The sequence below is a fragment of the Lucilia cuprina genome, chromosome 2 (genome assembly GCF_022045245.1).
Source record: "Lucilia cuprina isolate Lc7/37 chromosome 2, ASM2204524v1, whole genome shotgun sequence".
Classification (NCBI taxonomy): Eukaryota; Metazoa; Arthropoda; class Insecta; order Diptera; family Calliphoridae; genus Lucilia; species Lucilia cuprina.
Window position 1 is genome coordinate 14,687,087 of NC_060950.1, and position 11,753 is coordinate 14,698,839.

Below are 11,753 nucleotides of genomic sequence, written 5' to 3' on the forward strand. Positions count from 1 at the left end.
AAACAGAAATATATTGAGTCATAACTCCCATAAGCATAATTACACTCAATAACTATGAGTTAGAAACATTGAATTTCTTTTACTTATGAAAATAACTCAAATATCGATCACTTTAAAATTCTTGAAAAAAAGAGTATAAATAATTGTTATTTAATGAGTGTGAGAGTGAATAAATATTTATGAGCATTATTGATAAATGTTAATAAATAATACAAATCACTCTCATCTAAATTGTTCGGTTTTTGGCGTTTTTAGGGTAAATCAACCACTAAAAAGATCATTTAACCAAAATAAGTGGCCAAAACTGATCAGATCAATTACAAATTGAGAGTTCATTAGCGTTCGAAACAACAACAACAACATTAACAAGAAGTGAAACAAACACAAACTTGGACGTTAACGTATTTTTTTTTTACGATATTATTTAATGTTGGTTTTATTATTGTTGTTGATTTGTTGTTAAGTTCTACCTGTAGAAGTTTTATATATGTTTTAAAGTTTGTTTTGCTGGTTCAGCGTTTTAATTGAAACAGAACAAATAAAAAAATACATACAAATCAAAACGGCCAACATTTACGATCAGTTTTAATATCGTTTTTTTTTTTGTAGCATTGTATAAAAAGTACATTTCAATATAAAAGATTTTCAGTTGATTTTTGAAATTTGCAAACGACAGTTGTTAGAACGTTAATGTTATTTAATATAAAATAAAATATTAATTTAATTAAATTAAATGAATTTATAAATATACACTAATACGGAAAAATACTAAACGGTTGTTTAAACGGGTTTTAAGCGGTTTTCACAAGATTTATTTCAAAACTTGAAAAACAAAAATTCATTAACGTTTTTTGTGTGGAAAATTTTTGTATAAGAAAATTTAAAAAAAATTGTAATAATTTATAATAAATAAAACAAATACTTATTAAAAAAACACAATTATAACTAAAAATGGTGTTAAGCAATAAATCGTGGTGTCTATTTTTAATCTTAAGCATAACAAAAGGTGAATATTTTGAAAATTATTTTGAAAACATTTTTTTAAATATATAAATATAAATTTCAAGACTAAAAAGTTATAAATTAAGCAAACATATTATTAAACCCACAAACGCTTTAAAAAGATCTTTTAAATAGCTTTCCTTTGATATACATATATCTGCATAACGAAATATCAACTCAACATATTTCCTAAATACCAAAATTATCTAAAAATTTTAAATATATATATATATATATCTTAATGGATCAATTTTACTGATTTTTAATATCTGATATCAATTGCCTAAAGTACTCAAGTTTGATCAGCCTAATACTTTTGGGATAACGATTTCATTAGATTTTTTTATATCTATTGAATTATATGGATATATATTAGAGTTTGTAGTCTAAGTTAGAGAGACCTTAATTAATGGGACCAACTGTGTTGGTTGTCATTATCTTGCTATTAAAGTACACTCCCTGAAAAACATATCCACATTATACACTATAAGAAAAAGTTTATTATGTTTCGAACAATACTGTAGATACAGTTCTGCAGATCATAGAAGGAAAAATATCAATAAGAGTTAAGAGTAAATTATGACGAATGATCGAAAGATCGGAAATACTTAATCTACTCAAGTCATTCTCAGACATCGTCTAGTTTCTAGACTATAGTTTACACTTTACTAAAAGATTTAGCCTAGTACCTATCTAGTAGTCTCGTCTCAAATATTGTCTTAATATAGTATATAGTCTGACTTCAAGTTTGTCTTAAGCCTCATCTCTAGCTAGTCTCCAATCTACTGTTTTTAGTCCAGTTATTCTCTAGTCAAGTATGTTGTCTCTACTTTAGTGTCCAATCAAGTCTATGGTCTCTAGTCTGCTGTCTTTAGTCTAATCGTATCACTAACTTAGACTCTAGTCTTTTTTCTAGTCGAGTCAAGTATACATAGTCCTAACTAGTTTAAAATCTAGTCTATATTCTAGATTACAATCTATTTCAGTCTAGTTAAGTTTAGTCTGTACTCTAGTTTTTAGTGTAATATTTAGTCAAGTCTCTAATATAATCTCAAGTCTATCCTGTAACATTATAAAGTCTTTAGTCTAGTCACTGATCTTTAGCCTAGCCTCTAGTTTTATTTCTAATTTAGTCTATTTTCACTAGTTTTTTCCCTAGTCTTTTGTCTAACTATTCTCTAGTCAAGTCTATTGTATCTATTTTATCTTCCAGTCTTATTTATTGCCTCGCAAGTTTAGTCCCTAGTTTTTCTATTGTCTTCAGTCTAGTATTAAGTACAATCTTTATTCTAGTACCAATTATCGTCTTAAGTCCGTAGTCCAGTCTTTAGTCTATTCTCTAGTAGAGTCTCTATACTATAGTCACTAGTCGAGTCTCTAGCTAGTATCGAGTCTTTTGTGATTTCTAGTCTATAGTCTAGTATATAGTCCAGTCTCTAGTTTAGTCTATTGACTAGTCGAATATCATCACTTTGTCTAGTACATCAAGTCTAGTTTTTACTTATATGTCTATTGTCTCTAGGCAGTAGTTTTTAGTTTTCAGTCTAGTCTGAAGTCTAGTATAGTCCGTAGTATAGTTTAATCTTTAGTCGAGTCTCTACAAAAGTCACTATTCTAGTAACTAGCAGTTTAGTTTCTAGTTGAATGTCTTGAATAGTCCAGGCTCTAGTTTAGTCTCTAGACTAGTCGAATATCTTTACTTTAGTCGTTCGCCTACAGTATTAAGTCTGGTCATTAGTCTTCATGTCTGTTGTCTCTAGTCAGTAGTTTTTAGACTTCAGTCTAGTCTCAAGCCTAGTAGTATTAGTCCGTAGTATAGTCAAGTCTTTAGTTTAGTCTCTTCTCTAGTCTCTACAATAGTCACTAGTCTTGTCTTTACTGCAGTTTTGTCTCTAGTCAAGTCTTTATTGTCTGTAGTCTAGTCTTTAGTCTAGTACTTATTTAGATTCTTGTCTAGTACTTTGTCTACAGTCTGCAGTCTATTGTCACTAGTTTTTTCTTTAGTCAAATCCATTGTCTTTATTTTATTGTCGAGTCTAATCTATAGTCTTGTCTGGTCCCTAGATTCGAGTAATTTGTCTTTAACCTAGTATTTGGTCTATTCTATAAACTAGTCCCTCTTATAGTTTCTATTCTCGTCTCTGGTCTGCTCCGTAGTTTCTAGTCTACAGTGTAACCTCTAGACCAGATATACGCAACCATTTTTGGTCGGCGGCAGCGGCTTGTTATAGAAAATGTTGGTGGCGGTCGATTTGCCATAAGAATTTAAATTAGTGGCAACTCCGTTCGAATTGGTTATATTAATTTCTAAAATATATGTGCGATTCCAATCTTTATCATCGGATACATTATAGCCGGCTTAGATGTTGAACCGAAAGATGTCGGCAGTGGCGCTGCTTGCAAAATATCAACGGCGGCCAGCCGCCAACGATTTGAGCCGTCTCGGCTTGTATCTCAGCTCTAGACTAGTCTCTAGAATAGTCTTTAATCTAGTCTCTAGTCTATTCTCTAGTCTAGTCTCTAGTCTAGTCTTTTATATAAACAGTAGTCTATTCTCTAGTCCATCAATCAAGTTTGTAGTCTAACCTCTAACCTAAACCCTCTAGCCTAAAATCTTTAGTTAAAACCTATTGTCTCTAGGCTACTTTTTATTCTTGTCTTTCGTGTCTCTAGTCTACTCTTCAGAATTGATTAGCATCTTGTCTATTATATGCTCCAGTCGGTTTTCTTATCTAGTCTTTAGTTAAGTATCAAGGCTTACTATAGTCTAGTCTAAACTCTTGTCTACTACATAAGTTCTATTTAGTGACTAGTTTTTAATATTAGTCTAGTATTCAGTAAAAATTAGGCAATGACTTTCAATTGTAATAACTTACATACTTTTCAATGAATACTGCATATGGTCTGGATTACATAGAAGTAGTCTAATCAGGTCTTACTAATAATGTGTTATATACTTTCTTATTCTTTCTTTAAAGCTATAGATGTATGTCATGTCATTTACAACGAATTACTTGTAAGCGTTTGTATTGAGTAAATGCTTCCAATGACATTACCGTTTTAAAATAATAACTTAAAATACAGTTGTGTAAGTAAGTTTAAGCATTTTAACCCCTTACATGGTAATGAAAGTTTTTGCTGGGTATTTGGACGAGTCTTTAGTCATTTGTTAGCAATTCTAGTCTAGACGATTTCCTAGTCTTATATACTCTGCATAAATTTTTTTCGAACAAAATTATTTATAATATAAAGTATTTATAGTTTAATATGATTTTTGTACTTTTTTTTAAATAAGTTTTATTTAATAAACTTTAAAATAAATTAAATAAATTATCAGTTTCAGTGTTATCATTATTTTAAAACAATCTTCAGTCATAAATTCTAAACGAAACATTGAAGAATAAATTAACAAATTAGACATTAAACGTGTCGGACGTAGTTAATATTTATTTTTATTTATATAAAAATTAATAAATTATTGTTTAAATAATAATTAGATTAATGAAACAAAAAATAGAATTTTGTTCAAATCTTTTGGTATTTTTTTTTCCTGATCTGATATAAATTATATTTTTAGACAAAATTGTTTAAAGAGTTTTATACTCTATAATTTACAATATTTGCAATATTGTAAATAATTGTTTGGTGTTTTTTTTTTCAAGATTGTTGTTAAGGAAACATATTTATTAAATAATTACATTTTATATTTCAATAACAATGGCGAAAGTAAATTTTTATTAATCTGTTCCTTTCTTTCTTTCTAATCATTTTGCAATAACATCAACACCTGCAGATATAACTTATATCCGTGTTTGGTGAATTTAAATCTGGTGTCGGCAAAAAACTCTTTTATGAGCTCTTTGCAATATATCTCACTATGTATTAATTTTTGCCCTACCCTACGGCCATAGATTAAATTCACATTTTACTCATTAAATTTGCTTCATAAATTCATTAGCGTTAGTTGAGACCACTCAATCAAATGAATAATAAATTGAAAAATATTCTATTCTTTTAGAAATAAATAAACTTTAATATTTTATTAGCAAATTAATTATTTTGTCACAAATTGTTTGGTTTAAGTTTAAAAGTTATAAGTCCCCGAAAAATATTGGTCCAACACCCACCGATCGACTCAAAAACACTTTGCGAGTTTCTGATTAAGTCATGTCCGTCCATCCGTCTGTCTGGCTGGCTGTCTATGTAAACCTTATGCCCAAAGTACAGGTCGAAATTTTCAAGATATTTTGATGAAATTTGGATCATACGGCCCAATGACAAATCCTATTAAAAAGGGTTGAAATCGGTCCATTATTTACCTAGCACCCATACAACTCCACCCCCATCGGAAATGGCTCAACAAAAATCGGCAAAACTTAGTTCTATTTACATATTAATAATACTACTACCGATTTTCGCAATTATCGGACATTATTTGACCTTAGCCTCCATACAAAGTCCCCATCAGAAAAGACCTTGAAGGTTAATAAACTCAAGTATCACTATGAAATCCATTATACATAACTCATGTAACAAAATTTTGTAAGTATAGGCCCACATATATCTTTGCCCCAATGATGTAGGGTATCATATGGTCGGTCATGCCTGACTATACTTTCCTACTTGTTTTTGTATAAAAACTCATTACGACAACAAAATGTTTTCATGGGTTGGTTCCCTCTGTTTTAGACCGATTTTGCTAATTTTTTTAATAGAAATCTTGTCGTTAAAGAAGATTTGGATTTGGAATCATCTGAAAATTGAGTTCAACAAACAAGTAATAAAACAACCAACGACTCTGCTATCTATAAGGATCCACAACTTTACATTTCATTTCATAATTTTTGCTGAAATATTGAAGTCAAGTACAAATCGAGCTCAAATCAAGACCATTTAGGGATTAATTAAGTTTTTAACATTTTGCAATTAGTCTTATTTTTATCTTTATTCAGGTCTGGCTTTGAATTTTTTTGAATTTATGGAATCGGGATTTTTTGGTACTTTTTTAAAAGGTACTTTTTGAATTTTCTATAATATTCAAACTAGAAACATGATTTTTGGTATGTAGAATCCTGATCATGTGAGAGCCTATAAAAGAGAATGTTTTTGATACTATTTCGTTTTTCAAAAGGTACTTTATGAATTTTCTATAATAATGTAGAGTCGAAATTAGATGAAAATCCATAAAAGGAAACTTTTTGGTACTTTTTTCATTTTTCAAAGAGTAATTTTTAAATTTTCTATAATATTGAACCTTGAGACATGAACCTTTAGGTATGTGGAGCCCTGATTATGTGTGAACATATAAAGGGGAACTTTTTGGTACTGTTTCGTTTTTAAAAGTTAACTTTTTGAATTTTCTATAATAATGAATCTAAATTAAATTCCGATTAAATATGTAGAATCGAAATTAGGTGAAAATCCATTAAAGGGAACTTTTTGGTAATTTTTTTTTCTTTTAAAAGGCACTTTTTAAATTTTCTATAATATTCAAACTAGAAACATGATATTGGGTAGGTAGAGTTCTGATCATGTGAGAGACTATAAAAGGGGATGTTTTGGTACATTTTTTGTGTTTCAACAGGTACTTTTTGATTTTTATACCCTACACCACTATAGTGGGGAGGGTATTATACGTTTGTGCTGATGTTTGTAATTTACAAAAATATTGGTCCAATACCCACCTTAAAGTATACCGATCGATTCAGAATCATTTTTTGAGTCGATTAAGACATATCCGCCTGTCCGTCTGTCCGGCTGGCTGGCTGCCCATGTAAACCTTGTGCGCAAGGTACAGGCCGCAATTTTCAAGATAATTTGATGAAATTTGGATCAAGAATGTTTTTTGGCACAGGGACGAAGCCTATTGAAAATGGTTGAAATCGGTCCATTATTTCACCTAGCCCCCATACAACCGTACCTCCCGATTTGAACATTTTATGCCATAATTACGTCAAATATTCTATTATCTCTCTAAAAATTGGCATAAATAAGTTTTACATAAGTATAAATGACACTGCAGATTTTCGTAAGGATCGGCCCTTATTTGACCCTAGCCCCCATACAAACTCCCCTTCAAAAAATGTCTTAAACGTCTAAAATTGACTTGTAACCATTTGTATCGCAATGAAACTCAACAAAACTAACTGTTATTTTCCCAAATTTACCGAGGATCGGCCCATATTTGACCTATATAAAGCCTCATTTAGAAATTTTAGTTTTTTTATCAATAAATTGCTTAAATATTTTGGAATTATGGTAATATTCAACGTAAAAGTTTCGTTAAAAAAAAATAAAAATTTTAAAAATATACTCATGGTGTAGGGTTTATAATAAACTTAGGTGTGTAGAGCCCTGATTATGTGTGAACCTAGGGGGATTTTATTTTGGTACTTTTTATACCCACCCTCAAAAAAAGATATATTAATTTTGTCATTCCCTTTGTAACACATCAAAATATTAGTCATAGACCCACATAAGTATAGATATATTCTGGGTCCTTATTAAATTCTAAGACGATCTAGCCATGTCTGTCTGTCTGCCTGCCTGTCAAAAGCACGATAAAGTCCAATAGGAACCAGATAGAGGATTGAAATTTTCCACAAATGTTCTCTATATTTAAGGTTTGTTTGATATTGAAAATGGGCAATATCGGTCCACGTTTTCGGATAGCCCCCATACAAATGGACCCCCGAAAAACAGCTTTAAAATCTCTCTACCAAATATATTGAGGATCGGTCCATAAGAAGAAAAAAATTGTGTAAAAAGGGGAAATTCAGAAACCCTCCTATAAACGAATATTTTTCTCTACTTTAGTTCAGTTAAAACTTTAGACAAAACCATAAATTTATAATTAATTACTCACACTGAATATTTAAAGAAAATGTGGTGTCAGTGTTTTTAGATAAAAGTGGGTTTAACCACTTTTAAGCGGTTTTAGAAGTGCATTTTGTTTTTTGGCCAGATTTAAGATCAGACTGAGAAACCAGTTATTTGAAAGTGTTTTTTTTCGCTTTGTTTTGTTTATAAACAAATTTAAATATTAATTTGTATTCCTTATATGAATAGGTTTTGTTGTTATGTTATGATTGGTTTAGAAATTAGAACTTGTTTTTTTTTTGCTTATTTAAATATAGTATTAAATTTGACATTGAATTTTGATTTTGTTAAATAGAACAAAAAATAATAAAAAGAGTTATTAAATTTCATTAGTTCATTTCACCTTTTAAGAAATAAAACAAAACAGACAATAAATTTGGTTTTAAACACTTTGATGGGAAGTAATTATTTACGGCAATTTATGATCGAAAATGAGTAATCATTTATTAACCCTTTAAAGGCAAATTAGATTTATAATAAATTCGCCATAACTCAACAGTGAAAAAAAATTTCGAAAAATTCACATGATTACAAAAAATAAAATTATACATTTTATTTTAGTAAAATATATTAAATTATTAAAGTCAACTAAACTGGAGCAAACTTCAGCATAAAGAAAAAAATGTTAAATAACATTTATTTTTGAATCCATTGGTAAATTAACACCTTTAATAAAAAAAACCAAATAAACTTTTTTGTTGACTTGTATAATTTAATTTTATTTTTCTTTTACTCATGTAAAACGTATTCCACACAACACGTTCTCAATTTGAATGTGATTGTGAAAAAAACTACCTGACAGACAAAAAAAAATGGCCTTGAATATATGTACTTATATAAAAAATATCATAAAAAAAGAAAACTCTATAACTCTAAAAAATTATACAAACAAAAATTCCCAAGTTTAAACAAAAAATAACAGAACTTTTTTTAAATAATTCATAAAGTTTTCTATTACTTCTGCAACACAAAACATCAGCGAAAACTTCAAAATGTACCGCCAAATTGCATAGGTCTGCTTAATTTAAATCCCCTAATATAATGCGAAAGTGTGACTTGCCTTTTAAAATACAATTTCTTTTTTGCTTTTTGAGCTAAAAAAAAATAAAATTAATTATAAAATAACATATAACCAAATAATTAATTAATAAAATCAAATCAATCAAAATATGTATTTAAAATTGTAGGGAATTTTATCATGCATGTGCTCAAACACCATTAATTTTCCTTTTTTGTTTTCTAACTGAACAAAAATGTGAAATTTATTCATGTCACCCATGATAAAGTCCAATTGTGGTTACGACATCAGTTTTAGAAATGCAAAATACTCAAATACCCTACATATTTGAAGAAAATTAGAACAGAACTAGACCAGAACTAGAACAGAACTAGAACAGAACTAGAACTAGAACAGAACTAGAACAGAACTAGAACAGAACTAGAACAGAACTAGAACAGAACTAGAAAAGAACTAGAAAAGAACTAGAACAGAACTAGAACAGAACTAGAACAGAACTAGAACAGAACTAGAACAGAACTAGAACAGAACTAGAACAGAACTAGAACAGAACTAGAACAGAACTAGAACAGAACTAGAACAGAACTAGAACCGAACTAGAACAGAACTAGAACACAACTAAAACACAACTAGAACAGAACTAGAACAGAACTAGAACAGAACTAGAACAGAACTAGAACAGAACTAGAACAGAACTAGAACAGAACTAGATCACAACTAGAACAGAACTAGAACAGAACTAGAACAGAACTAGAACAGAACTAGAACAGAACTAGAACAGAACTAGAACAGAACTAGAACAGAACTAGAACAAAACTAGAACAGAACTAGAACAGAACTAGAAAAGAACTAGAAAAGAACTAGAACAGAACTAGAACAGAACTAGAACAGAACTAGAACAGAACTAGAACAGAACTAGAACACAACTAGAACACAACTAGAACACAACTAGAACACAACTAGAACACAACTAGAACACAACTAGAACACAACTAGAACAGAACTAGAACAGAACTAGAACAGAACTAGAACACAACTAGAACAGAACTAGAACAGAACTAGAACAGAACTAGAACAGAACTAGTACTGAAATTAAACCGAAGTTTGAAAAAGACTAAATTCTTTTAAAACAACATTAAAGTATGTATGTATGAATTGGGAAGATCATAATTTCCGGGAACTCTACCAACAACTAAATAAAAACATTTTATCTTAATTCTCTTATAAAACGTCATCATATAAATAATATAACAAAATATCAAATACCTGCTGCCAACAAAATACATACAATTTCAATTAAATGTGACAAACAGTTTGATTATTTTACTTGAATGAAATTGACATTTCTATGATTAAATTTTAACGATAATACCAGTAATCAAATGAAAAATATGTATTTAAGCAATTTTTAATATATTTTCAATTATGTCCAAATGCACTAGCTAATTCTTATTATTTATTTATTTATTTATTTTTTTTTGTGTTTGCGAAAAAACGTGAACATCACTTATTTGCATCTTCACTCCCCTGAAGAGATGAATTGAAAAAAATCCTCATTGCAATTAAATTTTAATTCAAATTTACCGGTTTTTTGTGCGCATTCAGCAGCACGTTTCAGAATACAATCTTTTGTAGAAGTTCATAAAAAAGTATTTTGTATTTTATAAATTCTAACTGGTTTTTCTGTTTTTATTTAAAATTTAAATCCATGTACTTTTCATTTAACACCAACTGTTTATTTAAATTGCTAATAATTAAAAAAAATCAATTTTTATATAAAGTTTATAATATAAAAATTTTCCATTTGTTTCATCCTCAATATTCAGAAATAAAAAGTCGGCTCTAAAGTAAACAATAATTCCGATTTGAATAAATATAATCTACGATCGAAGTGGCAGCTTATTAGAAGGATTCTTCATTATCAAACATTTGATATAATTGCTTTATCATCAATTTTATCAATTGTTAATTTTAATCACTTTAGCTCCTAATGGATTAAAACTTACACTTCAAATGACGTTTTATTTTAATAACTCTGGGTTTTTCTGTTTTTTTTCTAACTCCTGTAGCATGTAAATTAATATTTATTAACACAATATTTTGAATATTAATTATTAATATTTTACTACAGTAATAGTATATTTTATTATTAGAAGTCAGTGCCTACTACTATGTAGTATATCTACAGATTAGTATTTATTTGTGTAAAACATTATGTGGGATATTTTTTTTTCATACTTATTTTTTTATAACTTTTGCTATACGATATAAGTTATTAAATATATAAAACTAAAAAAAGAACAACACCTTAAAAGAAACATTTACTAAAGACAGTTAATAATCTAGAGTCAAATAAATATAAAGAAATTTTAAATAAATTTACATTACTGCGAAAAACAGGTCTTTATTTGTTTAAAACACAAAGACGTTTAATTTAAGAGCCTAACAAAGAAAAATCCCACACTTTAATAAGTTTACTGAATAATTTATTTATTATTTAATTCAATTAAATATATTTATTCAATTATTCATTGTTAAGTCTACGTAATGTCTCTGTTGATATTTAGAGTAAAGCAGTATAACGATTAAAGGAGCTGCTACTGTTATTACAATCATAAAATAATTATGAATCTTATCAGTAATATTTGCTACTGGAAATTTCCATCACATAGAATTTATCACAAAATCATCAATTATGTATAAATAAAACTCACTAACGAAACGGAGGTCAATAACATCAAGAAAATACAACTGAACTAGAACTGAACTAGAACTGAAGTAGAACTGAACTAGAACTGAACTAGAACTGAACTAGAACTGAACTAGAACTGAACTAGAACTGAACTAGAACTGA

At 28.7% G+C, this 11,753-nt stretch overlaps 1 protein-coding gene across 3 annotated transcripts in view; it reads left to right on the forward strand.

The window, feature by feature from the left end:
- The first annotated feature begins 665 nt into the window (after positions 1-665).
- Positions 666-11,753, forward strand: part of LOC111678412 (flocculation protein FLO11) — a 12,667-nt gene continuing 1,579 nt past the window's right edge. The window contains exon 1 of one of the 3 annotated variants that reach the window (XM_023439758.2): positions 666-1,006. In XM_023439758.2, the coding sequence (XP_023295526.2) occupies positions 952-1,006 (55 nt within the window). In that variant the 5' untranslated portion in view covers positions 666-951. Of the gene's footprint in view, positions 1,007-11,439; positions 11,627-11,753 lie in introns of those variants that run through there. The other 2 variants (XM_046956621.1, XM_046956622.1) reach the window with 2 other exon arrangements.